Raw genomic sequence first — 19,986 nt, forward strand, 5'->3', positions numbered from 1 at the left:
TAGTGAGTTTAATTTTTAAAAAAAGATGAAAGTGTATATCTCAGGTAAACTATTTTCAAAGGAATATCATTACTGTTCATTTTAAAGAAGTTATATTAACATATCAGAGACCCTAAATAAGTAAACAGAAATAAATGCAAAAATGAAAAAACCTGGTTAGATCTAATGAGGTTTGATACTTAACACCAGTAAAGGATGACTGGAAATGTGGAGCTATCAGTTAACAGTGAAGGTCTATTATGAGCCATCCTAGCAATTGATACCAATTTTATTCTATGAACTCCTCCTCAGAGTAGTGATGCCTAATGGTAATTTAAAATTAGCTCAGGAAACACCCTTCTAGTTGCTAGATGGGATGCTGTTCAATTCAATTGCCAAAAAAGCCAATTAGATCTTAAAAATAAATATATAAATAAAATTAGCTCAAAACTGTACATAAATATACAGCATAGGTTAAAATTTACAAATTTTAAAATTTGTCTTTTAATTATCCCAACATTTAATAAAATTGTCATTAAACATCAGAACTGAAAACTAAATAAAAAATACAAGTGCTACTTAGTACTGTATCTGATTGTTTTTCTACCCTTTAGTCGTATGTTCAGAAGCATCTGACAAAATTTCTGAAATTAAAAATGACAATGTGTGTAAGTCTTTATGGGCTTCGCTGGTGGAGCTCATGGTAAAGAACCCACCTACCACTGCAGATGTAAGAGACACAGGTTCGATCGCTAGGTTGGGAGGAATGCTTGGAGGAGGGCATGGCAACCCACTCCAGTATTCTTGCCTGGAGAATCTCACGAACAGAGGAGCCTGGTAAGCTACAGTCCACAGGGTTGCAAGAGTCGGACATGACTGAAGAGACTTAGCATGCAGCATGCACAATCTCTATAAACAATTGTCATTGCTTGTGTCATTCTCATCAATTCAGAAAAATGTATATTAGTGATGAATGGTAAGGAATCTGGTCTTACCCCAAAAAAGTTCTGGCCTACATCCTCAGGAGGTCCCAGTAGGAGAAGTGTCTTTATTATTCATGTTGGGCTCCTCAAATTACATAAGCTAATTTATGCTAACATGAGACTCTGGTATCTGAGGTCTGCTAGTTCTCCAGGGAGGATCAGGGCTGGAGAGTGAGTTCAACTATGTGATCAAAGAATCAATCAAGCATGCCAAATAATAAAACTTTGGTAAAAATATGAAAACCAAAGCATGGGTGAATTTTCCCAGTTGGCAGTACTCTGCATGGAGTATCACAGATTTTAGCTTGGAGTATATATACAACATTGTCCAAGGCTTCACCAGGAATGGACAACTGGAAAGGATGACTAGAATTTAGACCCCTCCTTATCTCTGTCCAGTGTTCTCTTCCTTTGTCTGGTTCTAATTTGTATCCTTTCTCTGGAATAACTATGATTGTGAATATAATAGCTTTCAGTGAGTTCTGTCTTTCCAGTGAATTATTGGACCTAGGTGAATTTGGGAAACCTCTGAATTTATAGTCACCAAGATGCTCTACAATAGTAGAATTTCAAATCTTCGGGATTTGAGGTCAGTTTATTTCCTCTGATATTTTCTCTTCTAGAATGTGTAGGTAATCAATCCTGCTTTGGAAAAAATTCTCTTTAAGAACAATAAAGACAATTATGATTACTAATACTGGTCACTATCTGAATCTGCCGAATAGCAGTGGTATCTATAAGATTTAGATTATGAAACATATTTGCATAGCATAGGATTCAAGAATTTTGATATACTTTCAATAGAAGTATTCCAATACAAATATAAAGATTTTCAGTTGCTGCTTCTCATGTAGTTAGAACTCCACACTTCCATTGCAGGAGGCATAGGTTTGATCCCTGGTTGGGGAACTAAGATCCTGCAAGCCATGCAACACAGCCAAAAAAATAAATTATGAAGAAAACATATACCAATTACTGTAATCTCTTAATTTTGACGCTATCAAGAGAGATAATTTGTTTAAAGCAAAAAGTTTTAGACTGTTATAATCATACAGGTAGAGAAATTCTAACTAGTTTAAATAAGATCCAGTCTTTCACGCTAGAGCAAAGTAAAAAGGAAGAGCACAGTAAAAAGGAAGGTAACCAGAGAGGTAGGAAAGGCCTCAGGGAGTCATTTTTGATATATGGAAAGACTAATTCATGGTTAAGTCAGACACAGGTGAATAGGAAAATAAGGAAATATAGCAAAAAATTTACATAGTTATGAAAATAATCTATTTTCAGAAATCTAGAGAATAGAAAATAACTGGATACCAAAAAATGACAAAGAGAAATTTATCAATTAAAAAGCCATTTAAACAAAAGACCAATTTATACATTCTTTTGAATTATGTCCATAAAAGATTTAAATATACAAATCACAACCCCAAACCCAAAAGAATCTTTTTAAACAAATGAAATACATATAATGACAAATTCGGAATCCAAGTCATTTAAAAAATATTTTAAAAATCACAGTAAATTATATCTTATAATAAGAAAAAAATCAAAATGAGAGTTATATACAATTGTTAAAGTTTCAAAAGTTCAATGATGGAGCAATGGTACCATAATTTCTTTAAATAAATTCTATTTACTAATATTTATACAATATACCTATTTCAATATTCTGATAATGAATTTAAATAGCAAATGTTGAAACAATGAAAACATTGAATTATAGTTATTCTTCAAACATCCTAATTTTGCCTATGTGTCCAAAATTGTGAATTACAGTAATATCCTCAAGAAAAGCCAGGTATTTGGTAAAGCAAGGCACACAGGACCAGATTTTGATAAAGGTGCTTTTCCTTTGGTCCTATAAGTACTTTAAATATGCTACATATCTGGGAGATTCTTAAGATGACTTTCAATATAGCATAAATAACTTTTATAAACTTTTTATCATGTAGAGCATACATTCACATGTAATTAAATATTATAACAATGAATGCGTAAATACAATGAGTGATGTTAAACCCTGTTTTTAAATACAAAACTCAGATGAGTGACTATACAATGACAATGTTAAAGTTTAATAATCTGATATGTAGGAAAAGTTTATCAGTTCTTACAAATAGTCTTATTATACTAGGTCTACTAAGCACAAAGTCTATTAGTTTCCACTCAGATTCTGTCTCCTTGGAATATAGATTAAATCTCAAATCACCTTTCCTTCTATGAAACTGTGACGTTCAATATAAATTGATGTAAACATTCAAGTTTTGCATGTCTAAACTACATTTTCCACTGTAAAAGTAGTCTACGACCTCTCTAAAAATCACTTATTAAAGAATTGGTAATATTACTGTGTTGATTACATCTATATGTTGCATTTCAAGCTTTTCTTCCAAAATACCATAGTTTTAAAGTTTTATAGAACTATCAACTGGCACTCTTCTCCCATGCATTAGCACGTTTCTTTAAAATGAACAAAGTTGTTGACAGATAAATGTAAACTTTAAAAAGTATAAGAATTTAAATAATCAAGGAATCATCATTATAGAAGGTTGACATAATAAGGCTTTTGGAAGTCATCAAAAGACACACCACACACAGAAGAAAATGGCATTATGTGTACATATGACGTGATCTAGGAAACGGGTCCACTGTTTCAAATATGGTTATTTCTTTATGAATCAAAAACTATAGACTATACAACCAATTCTCTATTCCAACCTACTAGAAAAGCAAAATATAAATTATGCTTGTCTAATAAAAGTTTGCTTTGAGAATATACTTTAGACTATTTTGCCCATTCTCCAAACTCTTGACTACACTTTATAAACTTTGGAGGGAATCTTGAAAATTGTGTTATTTTTGGGTACCTGAAAATATATTTCCACTATAACTAACATGTCTGATGTCCAATAATTTGCTTGTATCATTTTTTGAAGTGTTAAAATTGGGAGAGACTAAACTTGAATTCACAATTAATGATGAGTGCATACCAGATTAATATATAAGTACCCAACACTTCAGTGTAAGCTGAACATAAATCTTTATATTTAGTCTTGAATTCTCTGCATTACAGGTTTTAGATTTCTCTTAGCATTAAGTAGTAAATGTAAATGTGAATGTTGTCAGAGTCTAAAAACACCATTCTCAAATTGTAGTAAAGTTATTTAATAAATATTCTAAAAAGTAGTCACTGAAAAATGTAAGTCAGAGTTCCAGAAAGTTTGCTTGGTACCAATTTGGAATTACCAGCAAATTAATGTAAAAATACTTTGTAATTTTAAGCATTTTAAAAAACTCTATATGGAATATATTAGGCCTGTGTCTTGTTGAGACTAGGCTTGTCTCAGCAAAGTAACACAGCCAGTCCTAATTAGCCGAGACTAGCCAACAGATTGTAACATAGTATTTTCAGCCAAATTTTAACAAAATTCATTAGAATTATATAAAAATATTTATTTTTTACAGTTTTTATACAATTAGAACAAGAGACTTTTTAAAAATACATAATGCATGAAGGAAAAAATAAAGTACAATACTTCTATACACAATAGGTAATTCTGTCTCTAGTCAACAATAAATTAAACCCCTATTTCAATTTTAGAAAGTAATTGTGCCCACCAATTCATTTGATCATTTCTGCTATATTTTCTATCCCTGAACCATAACTCATGTAATTTGCAATCTCAACTCCAGTGCTAATCAAATGGAAAAGAAATGGAAAATAAACCACTACTATAAAGCAAAGTTGTGGCTCTTTCTTGGCAGCTTTTGTAAGGTCACAAAAAGGGAGTTCAGAATTTGGTTGCCTCTCTCAGACATTTGATCAGAACATTCCTAGGAATGGTGGGTTTATGAGAGGCCTAGAAAGTTCTTCTGAACACTCTGAATTTATAGTTATAGTGCCATTTAAAATATATCATGGCAATCTGGAATGTCTAAGTCATTTTGGTCTCAATTTATTCATGTCTATACTATTACATATTTGGTTGTTTTGTCATCAGTTATAGATCAGTGAATAAAATCGTCATCTAAAACTGCTCTAGTTGTGTAGAGTATATGCTTTGATAGTTTAAAATTCTCCAAATGGAGACATTAGACAATAATTATTATTTTAAATTATTAAATGAGTATTTAACCCCTTTAAATTACATTTTAAAACTTTAATGGAAATTAACACAGAGAGAAATTTATTTTAAAGTAATAGTAAGGATTTATCCAATTTACAGAAAAGAAATACAATTAAGAGATAAAGAACAAAACTCCATTAATGTAAAAGTCACTGGCTACTATCTAGCACAGGAACAAATGGATTGCATTCAGCAGTTTCAAAGCACTAAAAAGATCTTAAAGTTTAGATGGACAAAACAGATGTGTATATTTCTTTATATTAAATTTAAGTATGAATTTTTTTCTCTGACAGATCAGACCCAGAAAGTTACTTTATCAACTTTTATGCATTTGAACATTTGCAACATATAGCAATCCTTTGTTTAGTAATCTTCTGTATAAATATAAAAATCTGAGATATGTGAAAATGGTTTTCAAATCATACTATTTCTTCACAGCTTTATAGATAATTATAATGTTCAAACTTTGAATATCCATGTTATTTGATATATCTGTACAGAAAGAATAAGATAAAAAACATTTAATAAAATTAAATATATATGATTTGCAAAATTGTTGTCTGACACTTGCTGTGTGCTGTTTCAAAGAGTGCATAGGATATTTCTGCAGCAATCAAAAACATAATATCTTTTAAAAAACTCAAATTTTAAATTTCCTCTAGTAATTATTCTAATCCCTGGAAATGTTCAAGTTTTGATTTTTAGATGCAATAGGCATTTTGTTACATATATGTATATTTTATCCTTAAACTTTTATATTTTCAAACCATTTGAACATCATGATCAGATTCAGCATGATGATTTTCTCTTAGAATCTGTAGAAGTCCTCTGTGCAGCATTAATGTTGAGATTCCCAGTGCACCACTGTGAAAAACCAGGTAAGTTACCACTATGCTTTAGTGGGATTTCCTGCAGGTTTGGGATCATAACCATATAGGAAAGTAGCTGTTATTACAAGGATGGCTCCAAGGAAAAAGACACTAAATAGATGAAGAAAAAATGAAGAAGAGAAAATCAGATTAAAAACAACACAAATTATATTTCTTTACTATAAAACACAAACATAATTTGGGAAAAAATGCTCCAGTAACACGGCTAACAAATACTAAGTGGCTACTAGGTTCCAGATATTCAGCTGGGTGTTTTACATGCATTATTTCATTTAGTTCTCAAACAACTTTATGAAGAAGGACTAGCATTGCCCTCATTTGTTAATATAAGAAGAAACAGGTTTAGAGAATTTAAATAATTGTCTTAAAGTCCCACAGCTTGAAGCAGAAAATGGGATTCAAACTTGGGTATGTCTGACTCTAGAGCCAAACCTGCACTTCCATCCACTGTGCTATATATACTGTAGTCTCCCAAAATAAGTATGTATAAAATGTTGTGTTTCATCTTTTTTTAAAACCTTTTTTAAAAACTGTAGTTAATTTATAATGTTTTGTTAGTTTGGGGTATACAGCAGTTATTCCGTTAGACATGTATGTGTATATAAAGTATTTCATTTTAGTATGCTTTTTGCCTATAATACATTGAAGACTAACAGATTTCAATTTTTTAACAAAATTTGAAAATATGCAGGGAAAACTGCACTCTTTTCAAACCAAAGTAAAGTTCAGTTTAAAGTCAAAGGTATTAATAAATAAAACTCAGGACTAATTTTTACAGTAGTAGTGTTAGTTGCTCATTCATGTCTGACCATTTGCAACCCCACAGACTGAAGCCCACCAGGCTCCTCTGTCCATGGTATTCTCCAGGCAAGAATACTGGAGTGGACTGCCATTCCCTTCTCTGGAGGATCTTCCCAACTCAGGGACTGAACCCGGGTCTCCTGCATTGCAAGCAGATTCTTTACTATCTGAGCTACAGGGAAGATCAGTTTTTATAGGATGCTTTAAAAAAGGAAATTAGATTAAGTGCAAGAAGACTTTTTTCTTCATCTATCCACATATATATAATATACCTTATTATAAACTAGAAATGAATAAAAACTGGTACTGGAACTTAAACTGAATATAAACTAGAATATCAATCTTAACTTTTAACGTGTATATTCTTTGAAGTGCTGTTACAGGGATATGAATTAGTCTTGTTTTTAAAGTTTTATTAACAGTTATGATTTAAAGGCCCTTCATAATACAGTCCTTGCAGTCTTATCTCCCACACTCCACCCAACCCCCTCCAGGGAACACAACATGCCTTTCGGGACACTGTCTTTGTAGATGTTATTCCTCTGCCTGCAATGTCCCTCCCAAGAAAACTGCTTATTGATAACAACTCAGGTCTAAAGTCTCTAAGACTAACTTCCCCAAGCAAAGTTACTCTATGGTGACACTTTATCACACTATAGTAAATAATATGATATTTACATTCTGCTCCTCTGTTCAACCATGTGTTCCTCACTCATCATTATATTCTAAGAACCTAGCTTATATAGGGAGCTTAGTCACTACCTGTTATGATACGTCTAGTGTTGACTTGCTGCAGATGGGCAACTTTTCAAAAGCCTTGAATACAGGTATATGTAGACAATTAAGAGAACATAATACTTCCTACAATGTATCCTAAAGAAAATTACTACCACAGGAATATTTGGTTAACTACTTAGACTCTGACTGAGCACTTTCTTGGTCAATCATAATGAGCTTTTCCTAGCTTTCCAGAAACCTGGAATTGTATAAAATCACATGCTCAGTTGGAAAGTTGTCTGATCCACTTTCTAGGAATCCATTCTATGATATCTCTAACAGGATCTACTAGAATATCTATTACTATCAGGAAACCCCTGCTTTCCCAATCCAGCTATTTTTAGATGGTTCTGAGAGAAAAAAATTTTAAGGAAGAAGCTGCCAGAATTTAATACTTAAAGGATTTGCACCCCCTCTTTCTAATGGATTGTATATGTACTTCCATTGCTGCATTGATCATAGTTATAATTTATTCTGTTTCTCCGATCACTGAGACCTCCTTGAAGATAGAAAATCATATCTTATTCATGCATTCCTATTTCTCTAGGATCTTCTAGTACACCGACAGACACATAGTGGAAACAATAAATTTTTGATAAAAGAATGCTGCTGCTGCTAAGTTGCTTCAGTCGTGTCTGACTCTGTGCTACCTCATAGACCGCAGCCCACCAGGCTTCCCTGTCCCTGGGATTCTCCAGGCAAGAACACTGGAGTGGGTTGCCATTTCCTTCTCCAATGCATGAAAGTGAAAAGTGAAAGTGAAGTTGTTCAATTGTGTTCAACTCTAGCAACCCCATGGACTGCAGCCTACCAGGCTCCTCCGTCCATGGGATTTTCTAGGCAAAAGCACTGGAGTGGGGTGCCATTGCCTTCTCCAAATAAAAGAATAAGCAAGTCTAAATATAAGGATGGTAACACCAATAAGCAAAAAATGAGCACCTAAAAACAGGAAAGGGAATACTGGTGATATGATATCAGTAGAGATGTCCAGCAGCCAGCTGAAAATAGGAATTTAGAGTTAAGGTGAAGTTGGGACTTCTTCATAGAGAGGACAGGTTAAGACATGACAGTAGATAAGATGGATAAGAAAGTGAGTGAGAACTGACAGGTTACCAAAGGAACAATCAGAAAGGCAGGTACAGGGCTCAAGGGTAGTACTGAGAAACCAAAAAACTGTTTCAGTAGATGAAATGGAGATAACAAAGGAAAATATATTATTACATTCAGAATATAGATCTTTGCATTTATTAGATAATGGAAGTTTTCCACAAAAGTAAAAATACATAAAGATGGAAGGCTTAGCTATCTATTTTAGGAAAAATAACCTGTCTCCTCCATCTAACTTGGTGTCCTATGCATATTCTCAAAACATTCATTCATTCAATAATAACAGTATCATTGTCTTTTCTCCTTTTATCTTCATCCCAACATACTCTACATGCTCCCTCAGAAACACGGATTTACACATACAAGTAAGCACCTTACTAAAAAAACTCTTTTGTTCCTCTGCTTGTTTACTTGTTCATTTACTTATTTTATTCCCTGCATGATTCAAAGATTTAAAGTTATCACCTTGGCCTTATATGAGGTTTTAATTTTTTTTAAGGTATGCCTTTTTAAGTTACCCTTAAAATCTACAAGTACTAAACATTCTCAAATAATATTAAAGCATGTAATTTCCCCCATTTAATAGGTAGGGAATTTAATGTTGTATTTAGTCACTAAGTCATGTCTGTCTCTTTTTAGACCCCATGCATGGACTGTAGCCCTTAGGGTCCTCTATCTAAGGGATTTCCCAGGCAAGAATACTGGAGAGAGCTGCCATTTCCTTCTCCATGGGATCTTCCGACCCAGGGACTGAATCCATGTCTCCTACATTGCAGGCAGATTCTTTATCGCTGAGCCACCTGGGAAGCCCTTAGGTAGTTTAGGTAGGGAATAAAACATCGTTAAGATAGAGGTGCTAATTATTAGTCTCACTAGTAAGTAATTCATTTCCAAACCAAGCTAAAAACAGCAACACTTTTATATTCATGCCTCAGAAAAATTACAGATTTCAACACACATGTCCCAGTCCTACTGTTCAAGTTTCTAGAGAAGAACCAAACGATAAATGTTCAACATAAAAATATAACAAGCATATTACATTTTTCTACTACCATATTCCACCCATAATCCTATGTTACTCTTACTAACACAAACGAATTTTACTAACTCTTAAAATTTTAAGATCTTAAACATTCATTCAACAATCAGAGTATCTATTATATGCCAAGTTCTGGCCTTGCTTACTTATCAGATGGTGATAAGACTTTGGAAGACAGAAGGAAAGAATGTTGAAAGAGGGGTTGCTCTTTTTTTAGAGACATCTCTTGATAAAGGGATGTTGGAGCTAAGATCTGAAGACATGAGGGAGTATGCCATGTGAATATGTAGGGGATGAGTATTCCAAGAAGAATAAAGGGCAAATCAGAGCCCATAGCAAAAAGGTTAAAAGAAAAAAAAAAAAAAAGGCAAACAAGAGGTAAGTAATGTCAGATGAGGATAGAAAGATAGATAAAAGCCAAACCAAATAGGCCACTGATGGTGACAACTTTTGAGTGACATGGGAAGCAATCAGAAGGTTCCTGAGTACACTGATTTTGAAAATAATCATTCTGGTTACTGAATGGGGAAAATTCAGAGACATAGGTGAAGAAGCAAGGAGGCAAGTCAGGAGCCTATTTCCTTAATCTAGATGATAAATGAGGGTGACTTGGATCATGGTGATAGCATTAGAGGTTGTAAGAAACAGTCAGACTCTGGCAATATAAAAAAGGAAGCGTTAATAGGATTTGTCTCTGTGTTAGAATGACATGTGAGAGGAGAGTAAAGAGAAGGATGACTTCACTGAGAAAATAAAAAATTTTCATACATTTTAACTTTCTCTTATAAAACTATCTATGTCCATATCTATAGACTCTGCCTTCAAAGAAGGATAAATTGTGTTCCTAAGTTAAAAGGCCTAAGCAATTGAAAGAATGAAGGTATGTACAACAAATTGAGAACCCTGACAGAGATGGGGATGAGTTATCTAGTAGACACCGAAGAGAAAATAGACAAATGGACAATTATATATAAAGGCCTGGAGTTCAAATTTAAATTTGAAGTTATTAGCCTATAAACAGTATTTAAATTCATGAGAATAAAGATCACCAAGGAAGTGAGAGCAGATATAAGCCCAAAGACAAATGAAGACAGTATTCCAAAGTTTAGAAAATGAGAAGATGAAGAGGGAGTGAAATTACAGGAAACTAAGGATGGTATCCTAGAATCCATTAAAATATAATCTCATTACCCTGGGATTACAAGTTAATAATTGTAGACCAAATATAACTTTATGTTATATGTTATACTTTATTAATCCTCACTCTGTCTTCTCTCTTGGTATCCATGACACTGCACAGTCCTGGGTCTCCTGCTTCACCCATCATTCTTTTTGCAATTCTCTAGACTATTTTTCTCCCTAAAGAACTTTCTCATGAGCCACCTTTTCAAAGGTGACTCAAATTATCTTATAAACAAATTATCTTCTTCAAGAATGTCACCTCCTTTCCTGGCTTAAGCTATATAAATTCTTAAAATGACTTTATATGACTTAATTTTTAAAAATATGACTTTTAACTTTGGGGGAAAGACCACCATTCAGATCTACTGGGGAAATTCTGGCCAGCCAAACTGTATAAAAAACTGTCTAGTGTTAGACTTTCATGCATTTAATTTGAAACCCTTTTAAAAAGGTAGTTAAATGAATCTTACTATATTTCTTTAAAAGCTGTAATAGAACAAAATTTTTCAGATCATATGAAAGACTCATTTTTCTAAATAAGATCTAAAGAAATAGAAAAGAATACACTACCTGGTTGGTACAAAATCTTGTAGCCAAAAATAAGATATTAGTGTTGATAATATTATGGACAAAGAGGTTGCAAATCCTTTCAAAATGTTATCCGCATACTTAATAACAGCAGCTATTACAAGGCCTCCCAGTGCCTGCAGAAGTTTTAAAAGATTATTTTTAAAAATAGACACATATAAAACTGCTTTTCAAAATACTTTTTTGTCCTATAATCTGATTCCATTAAATAAGTGATTTTTATTAAACATTTTGTAACATATGAGCATCTAGGTTTTGTTCAATAGACTCTCTATTTCAAAAGGTATCGGATAAAATAACTACCAGAAGAATCTGCAGTTTGTTATAATGGAGTTTGACCATATTATGAATAAAATATCTATCCTTATCCAATTTAGTAATTAAACATCAATTCTTCAGACAAATGTGGGAAGATTGAATACTCTGATTAGTGAAATACTATTTTTGATTAAAAATAAAATGTAACTTGATATTTTACTAGCCTTTTAATTGCCTAACTTGGCTTTCTTCCTCAAGTTTCTTCCCATTCTAATCTACCTTTCAAATTGCTGTCAGAGTACTCTTCCTGAAGCACTTTAATCATTCTCTTTAAGAGTATAGAAAGAACTTTTTGCCAAATCCCTCTCAAATTCCAAATTGTAGCTACTTAAATAATGGTTTTACCATATCTCATAGTTTTGTTTTCTACCAAACCCTGGAGAAGGGAATGGCAACCCACTCTAGTACTCTTGCCTGGAGAATTCCATGGACAGAGGAGCCTGGTGGGCTACAGTCTATGGAGTCGCAAAGAGTCAGACATGACTCATTTCATTTCACCAAACTCTACGTATCAACTCCCAAATCTGAGTTACCCACTTTCATTGCACCTCTTCAAATGGTAAAAGCTTTAAGAGAGAAAAGTCACAAATTATGCCAATGAGCTCACTATAAATAGATGTTTGAGTCCTGTTATTTCTTGGCAGTGCTCTCATTCTTCTATTTTCTCCCTCATACCAGCTGTACCAAACCTTTTAAATTCTTCTCAAGTCTGTAGTCCCTTCTTAAGGAAAGAGGGCTTTCCTCCTCAACAGGATAAAAGCCATCATAAAATCTTTCTCAAATTTTCTCTGAATTTTCACTTATCCCTATCTCCTTTTCTCTTATCTTAAAAATAGAAGTATCCTTCCTGCTTTCAAAACACAGTTACCCTTTGCTACCTTCTCACCCATCTTCCCTAAGGGACTTTCAGCTTCAAATATCTCTAGAGAAAGGCTGTGAAGGCAGAGACTTGTATCTTCATTTTTGTTTCCTCCAGAGTACTTAAGTATTTTTTGAAGATGAAATTACTCAACCCTTGAATAATTTCAAGTTATAAACTGAGGTTATTTGATAGGGATACTCCAATATGTAATGAATATTAAACTTTTAAACTGTTACAGATTTAAATATCTAGATCTGCTTCTTGAGCTTGAATGAACTGACTTTAGACTTCCTGTGAAATGATTAGAACTGTAGAAAAATTAAAAGTTATATTTGTCCTCAGCTTTAACTCTTTTATTATTCTTAATCTTGCATTTTCATTATGTTAAATTTAATACCATAAAGTTTACATTACGGCATTTAGATCAGTCCTATTTTAACTTCCCTGAATAAACTAGATATAATGAGAGTACTAACAGGAGAAGCCCTTTTTCCTCCTATCAGTACATCATAGCTATTTTGATTTTCTATGTTAAAATAAAATTTATTAGCATAAATACAAGAATTTAAATGCTTTACCTGAAGAACAACAACTATCCAGGTCAGTCGGTTATATCCCTGAAAAAACCCATTCTTTGATACCAGTTCTCCATCATAAACATATACACCCATTAATCCAAATATACTCCCAAAGAAACCTTAAAAAAAAAAAAGTAAAGTCTATGTTATATGTCCTTTGGTTTGTCAGGAGAGAGATTTTTCCATTAACATTACCAATAATTTTAAACTTTTCCATTTTGATAAAATTTGATTAAAAGTTTTTTTAGTGGTATAATTATATAAACTTAGAAAAAATATACTTAGTACTATATTATGACTAAGAAAAAGACATGGGAATGTAAAACAGAACAGATTACCAGCTTTGGGGCACTGAAAAAATAGAGTGTATACATTACAGGACTGTATGGATACCCCATTCAAATATTTGTAAAATGTGCACTTTTGTATATTTCATTGTATCTTCCTATTGCTAGATCTACATTTTCATATATTCACATTCATATATGCAGATATAATAACTCAGGTATGTGGTATGGCATTTTTTTTTAATTAGAAATTTTGGATGTATGATAAGTAATATCCAAAAAGTTAGAAAAGAAACAGTCAGCCACAGGCAACATCAGAAGGTTGTTACTGAAGTCTCACCATTAGGGAAAAGTCAGCTCAGTGAGAGAAGGAAATGTGTCTTGTTCACTGCTGAATCCCTTACTTCTACCACAGAGCTTATGGTAGACTTATCCCTTATGACTACTGGAACTAAGATTTCCTGGAGCAATCCTAAACTATGAATAAAGAAATGGTTATACTACAGGAGTCACCTCTTTAGGGGAAATTCTCTGGTAACATACGCAAAGAGTGCATGGTAAAGCAAATTTCTACATAAAGTCACAACTAATCAAAGTATTCCACGATGAAAAAGGAACCAAAAGGGATGTGAAATGTTCTTTCTAAAATTTTATTTGCAACAACAAGCAGTTTTTATAAGGTTTATTTAATTAAAGATACATAGAAATCTTTAAATATAACAATATAATCACTTTAAAAGTAATGTTAGAAAACATTTAAAACTTACCAAGTTGAATGTTTCTTATCCACACTGATTGTTTGGTTTCTTTTAAGATTTTCTCAAAGTAAACCCCAGCAAAGCCACTGGAAAAACATGCTGTGAGAACTGCCATGAGACCTACAAATTGTGAGCCAGCTGAAAGTTCCTTAGAATTAAGCTCTTGAGAATCTGAGGGCCACTGAACAAAAAGAAACAACACAAGTTTAATTCCTATAATATTTTACAAAATACATGTTTAGAGCCCACTCTTAGACCTTAAGGTAAAAATGCAACCATTTCCATTCCTGGGGATTACAGAGGAGAGCTTTTGAAAAAACCTTAGAATCATTTTTTTTTCCCATAGTGATATTGCCTTTACAATCTATAATTTTAAAAATACCCTAAAAAAAAGAGCTGCTGTTGCTGCAGTTTAGTCACTAAGTTGTGTTCGACTCTTTGCAACCCCATGGACTGCAGCCCGCCAGGCTGCTCTGTCCATGGGATTTTCCAGGCAAGAATACTGAATGAGTTGCCATTTTCTTCTCCATAAAAAAGAGAGAATGAATAAATGCACAGATGCACAAAATAGCCTCTACAAGCAGATCGGTTATAGAAATTCAGAGTGTGAAGTATTGGAGCAGCAAAAATAAGTCCAGAGTGGTTGCTATATTATGGAAGGTCCATATCAAGCTAATCATTCTGAGCTTTATTCTGTAGATCAGCATTCCTAAAACTTCACTTATTTCTCTATCCTTCTCATGGTTTTTGCCTACCTGAACTATTAGTTACTTGATTTTTTAAAATACCTCACTTTTAAAAATTGAATACCAACTACTTTACCTTAAGTAGGACTATGAAAATATGGGTTTGATATGCCAATTATATTTCAGTAATACTCAGTTAATATCAGGAATATTTATTGAAAATATACAATACATACCACACTCTAAGGAAACTGACTGTGGGGAGAGGGAAGGAGGACTTTGGATAGCAGGAAATTGACATGATTAGATTTATTTTTAGATAGCCCACAGTGGTGAATAAGTGGAGGCTGAATTTTCGGTGATGGTAAAAAACAAAACAAAACCATCAATTAGGATTTGCTGCAAAAGATTACTTGAGAAACAAAGAAGTCATGAAATGGGGAAATGTTAGTAGAGACAGACAAGGACAGAATCAAGAAGTATTAGAAAACAGTCACAAAGTCTTAGTGATTGGATGTATAGGCTGAAGGAAGACTCTAGGACAACTCTCAGGCTAGGTAAAGAATGCCTGGAAAAAAATAGAAATAAAGAACAGGTTTGGTGGGGGAAAGGTAAAGTTTAGTTTTGGATACACTTGGTTTATAAGGCCTACTGAAGTGAAAAGTGAACCTGTTAGTCGCTCAGTCATGTCCAACTCTTTGCGACTCCATGGACTGTAGCCTGCCAAGCTCCTCTGTCCATGGAATTCTCCAGGCAAGAGTACTGGAGTGGGTAGCCAGTCCCTTCTCCAGGGAATCTTCCTGACCCAGGGATCCAACCCAGGTTTCCTGCATTTCAGGTGGATTCTTGACTGTCTGAGCCACCAGGGAAGCCCACAACCAACCAAAGACGTCCAATGGGCTTTTAGATATACAAATCTGAAACTAGAGGTGATAACCAGAGTTGATGACACAGATCAAGAACCCATCAGCATATGAATTAATAAAAACATCCAGAAAGAATGAAATCTCCAAAAATAAGGACATAATTTAAGAGAAACAATAAGCCTATCAACAACCCCAATCTCTAATGTGTATATGAGGGAAGAGGACCCCCGGAAGGAAACCACTAAGGAACCATTAGAAAGATGTGAAAAGAACCAAGAAGGAGTGTATCAGGGAAGCTGACAGACAATAGGAAGGGAGTGACTGATCTCAAATGATCCGATACTAAGTAAAAATCAGCTTTGTTTTACAAAGTGTCTTACTTCCCTAAATAGACTATTCACTTCTTTGCCTCAGATTATTTGATTTGATTTGATTTCTTTGTATCATTTATAGTCCCAATGTGGTATCTTCCTCATGGGGAAGCCCTCAAAAACAGTTGTGAGAATAAGCATTAATTTGCATCAACAAAGAACAACCATACTCTCCAAAATGAGATTCTGAAACTGTGATAAAAATGAAAGTTATACTTATCTTGAATAGTTACCTGTACAAAAGCAACTCCTGTCATCAAAATTACTAGGGAGAGCCACTGGTACACACCTAATTTTTTACTAAGCATTGACACAGAAAATAGTGCAGTTGTAAGAATTTTCAACTGATATGTGACCTGAAAAAGAAAACAGCTAATATTATTGTTTGTCTGTTTCTTAGAAGGATTACTAGAAATGTATTTAAGATACCTGATAAGTAGCTGCATCGAGATTTGACAGTGCCACATAGAGTAAATTATTCTGAAGAGTATATATCCCTGATGGAATAGCAAGTTTAAGCGTTTCCATAGGTTTATTAAGAATTTCATCATGTAGTATTCGATTCAGTGCTCTTAGACTACATTCTAGGAAAAAACACGAAATGGACAAAATCAGTAATTAAGTAACTCTGAATCCGTTCCATGTTCTCTCTCAAATCCTTGTTTTCTTCACCTGTAAAAAAAATGGAAATTCAGCTACCTATTAAGATACTTCGAGGTCTACAGACATACCTCAGAGAGGTTGCAGGTTCAGTTCTAGACCACAGCCATAAAGTGAGTATCACAATAAAGTACAGAACTTTTTTGGTTTCTCAGTGCAAATAAAAGTTACGTGCACACTGTATGATAATCTGTTAACTGTGCAATAGGATTATGTCTAAGAAAATCTACATATCTTAATTAAAAAATACTTTATTGCTAAAAAATGCTCATTATCATTTGACAATGCTGGGTTGCCACAAATCTTCAATTTGTAAAAAACACAATATCTGCAATAAAATAAGGTATGCTGCTGCTGCTGCTAAGTTGCTTCAGTTGTGTCCAACTCTGTGCGACCCCATAGACGGCAGCCCACCAGGCTTCCCCATCCCTGGGATTCTCCTGGTAAGAACACTGGAGTGGGTTGCCACTTCCTTCTCCAATGCATGAAAGTGAAAAGTGAAAGTGAAGTCGCTCAGTCGTGTCCAACACCAGCGATCCCATGGACTACAGCCCACCAGGCTCCTCCATCCATGGGATTTTCCAGGCAAGAGTACTGGAGTGCGGTGCCATTGCCTTCTCCAAAATAAGGTAAATCTATACCTTTAATGATATTAATATTTCAAATGTTAAATCTTAGAAGATAGTGTATTAAGAAGTGCCTTGTCTTTATAATAATATATATCTTTCACTGGGAAATAAATCAAATTGATATGCACACACATATATTTATGATAATAAAAATCTCATAGTATTAATTTGTCAACCAAGTATTCTTACTTTATCATAGCAACATTATAATACCTAGTATTTTATAATACATTCTATCAGTCATTCATGCCAATTAATAATTATGAAGACTTTAATCATAAAATGGTATCGGTTAGGAAGTGGGTTTAGCTCAAACAGCAGAAAACTCAACCAACACTGGCTCAAATCCACAGGGATTTGTCTCACATTACCATGAGTCCAGGTCCAAAGCTGCTACAGCAGCTCAGTAATGACATCAGGGACCTAAGTTTCCTCTCTCTCTCTTTCTCTCTCTCTATATATATATAAGGTTTTTAATTTCATGCTTTTCATCTACTGTCTACGTGATTTTTACAACAGGTTACCAAATGACTGAGCACCTCTGGTTCTTCCTTTTGGCAACCAAAAAAAAAGAGGAGGGAACAGTGGCCTAGCAGGCATCTTCTTCCCTCTCACTGATTAGGGCTGTGTGTTGCATGCCTACCCCATGCTGCAAGGGAGCTAGAAAATCAACCCTTCTCTTTTATATTCTCCACTTTAGAGATAAGAAAGGGGGGAAGGAGTTAACAGTGGACTCTGAGCTAGCCAATCCACAGTATCAATCACAAAAAAAGTCCAAAGAACTTTAAGAGATACATAATCTCCCAAAGAAAGGAGAAAGTCTAAGGAACCCTACCACTCTACCGATAATGACACTTTATAGATGACTCTCTCTCTCAACATAAAATCTGAAAACTTTGATTATGAAAACTGTTTTAAAATGAAAATAACTTTTAAAAATGCTGCTAGATATTCATCCTTTCTTGACTCTAAGATAGTCAAAAAAGTATGTAAGTAGTTAAAAATTACCAAGATTTTTTCTTAGTTTTGGCAGAAAAAAATCTAAAATATTAGCTCATTCTTAAAATTAAATTTTTAAATAATTAATGTTATCACATTTTTCTTATTAGCAGTCTGAGGGTAGTGAAATTGAGTATTGTGGCTTTAATTTGATTTTTCTCATTGCTAAAGAAGTAGAGCATCTTTTTAAACATTTATTATTTTCTGAATACAAATGAAATCTCTTTTTGTCTCTCCCAGATCGATACACTCCAGTACAATGGCCAACATGACAGTTTCAAAAGTATACAAAATTTACAAACAACCCAATTCAAAAATGGGCAACAGACTTAAGCAGACATTTCTCTAAAGATACACAAATGGCCAATAAGCAAATGAAAAGGTGCTCAACATTATGAGTCATCAGGGAAATGCAAATCAAAACAACAATGGGATACTACTTCACACCTACTAGAATGGCTGTAATTTTTAAAAAATGGAAAATAATAAGTGCTAGTGAGGATATGGAGAAATTGGAATTCTTATACATTGCTGGTAGGGATCTAAAATGGTGCAGTTGTTGTGGAAAAGTCTCACTGTTCCTCAAAATGTTAAACAGAATTACCATATGACTCAGCCATTCTATCCTGAAGTATATATTCAAAAGAAATGAAAGCAGAGACTTGTGTGTCTAATGCAGGATTATTCATTGTTTATCACAGCATTATTTACAATAGCCAACGAGTGGAACAACTCAAGTGTCCATCAATACAAGAATGGATAAAATGTTACACAGATCTTTTTTCAGTTACAATGGGTTATATTCCAATAAACCCACTATAAGCTGAAAATATCTTAAGTAAAAAATGCATTTAATACACTTAACCTACCAAACATCATAGCTTAGCCTAGACTACCTTAAATGTGCTCAGAACACTTAAACGTTATCCTAATATTGGGCAAAATCATCTAACACAAAGCCTATTTCATAGTAAGTGTTGAATATCTCATGTAACTTATTGAATACTGTACTGAAAGGAAACACAGACTGGTTGTATGGGTAAGAATGGTTGTAAGTGAACTGGTTGTTTATCCTTGAGATTGCGTGTCTGACTGGGAGCTGCAGGTTGCTGTGGCTGCCCAGCACCCTGAGAGTATCGTATCACTAGCCCAGAACAAGATCAAAATTCAAAGTATGGTTTCTGCTTAATGCATATCACTTTAATGCCATCATAGGAAATGGCAACCCACTCCAGTATTCATGCCTGGAAAATCCCATGGACAGAGGAGCCTGGTGGGCTAGAGTTCATGGGGTCGCAAAGAGTCAGACATCAGTGAGTGACTGAGCACAGCACAAAGTCAAAAAAATCATTAAGTCGAACCATCATTAAGTTGGGGACCTCCAATGTATATATATATACACACATATACATACAATGGAATACTATTTAGCCATAAAAAGAAATAAATTCTAAGACATGTTACAATATGTGTGTGTGTGTATATATATATATAAAATT

General features: G+C 33.8%; 1 protein-coding gene across 3 annotated transcripts in view; it reads right to left on the reverse strand.

Moving 5' to 3' along the window:
- Positions 1–4,394: 4,394 nt before the first annotated feature.
- The window catches only part of SLC35A3 (solute carrier family 35 member A3), a 42,673-nt gene continuing 27,081 nt past the window's right edge, over positions 4,395–19,986 (reverse strand). For all 3 annotated transcript variants that reach the window (XM_019956996.2, XM_019956998.2, XM_019956997.2), the window contains exons 3-8: positions 16,629–16,783; positions 16,433–16,555; positions 14,286–14,457; positions 13,232–13,350; positions 11,456–11,589; positions 4,395–6,069 (exon numbers count right to left, since the gene is read on the reverse strand). In XM_019956996.2, coding sequence (XP_019812555.2) covers positions 5,979–6,069; positions 11,456–11,589; positions 13,232–13,350; positions 14,286–14,457; positions 16,433–16,555; positions 16,629–16,783 — 794 coding nt within the window. In that variant the 3' untranslated portion in view covers positions 4,395–5,978. The remainder of the gene's footprint in view (positions 6,070–11,455; positions 11,590–13,231; positions 13,351–14,285; positions 14,458–16,432; positions 16,556–16,628; positions 16,784–19,986) is intronic.

This window comes from Bos indicus, chromosome 3 (assembly GCF_029378745.1).
Source record: "Bos indicus isolate NIAB-ARS_2022 breed Sahiwal x Tharparkar chromosome 3, NIAB-ARS_B.indTharparkar_mat_pri_1.0, whole genome shotgun sequence".
NCBI classification, from domain to species: Eukaryota; Metazoa; Chordata; class Mammalia; order Artiodactyla; family Bovidae; genus Bos; species Bos indicus.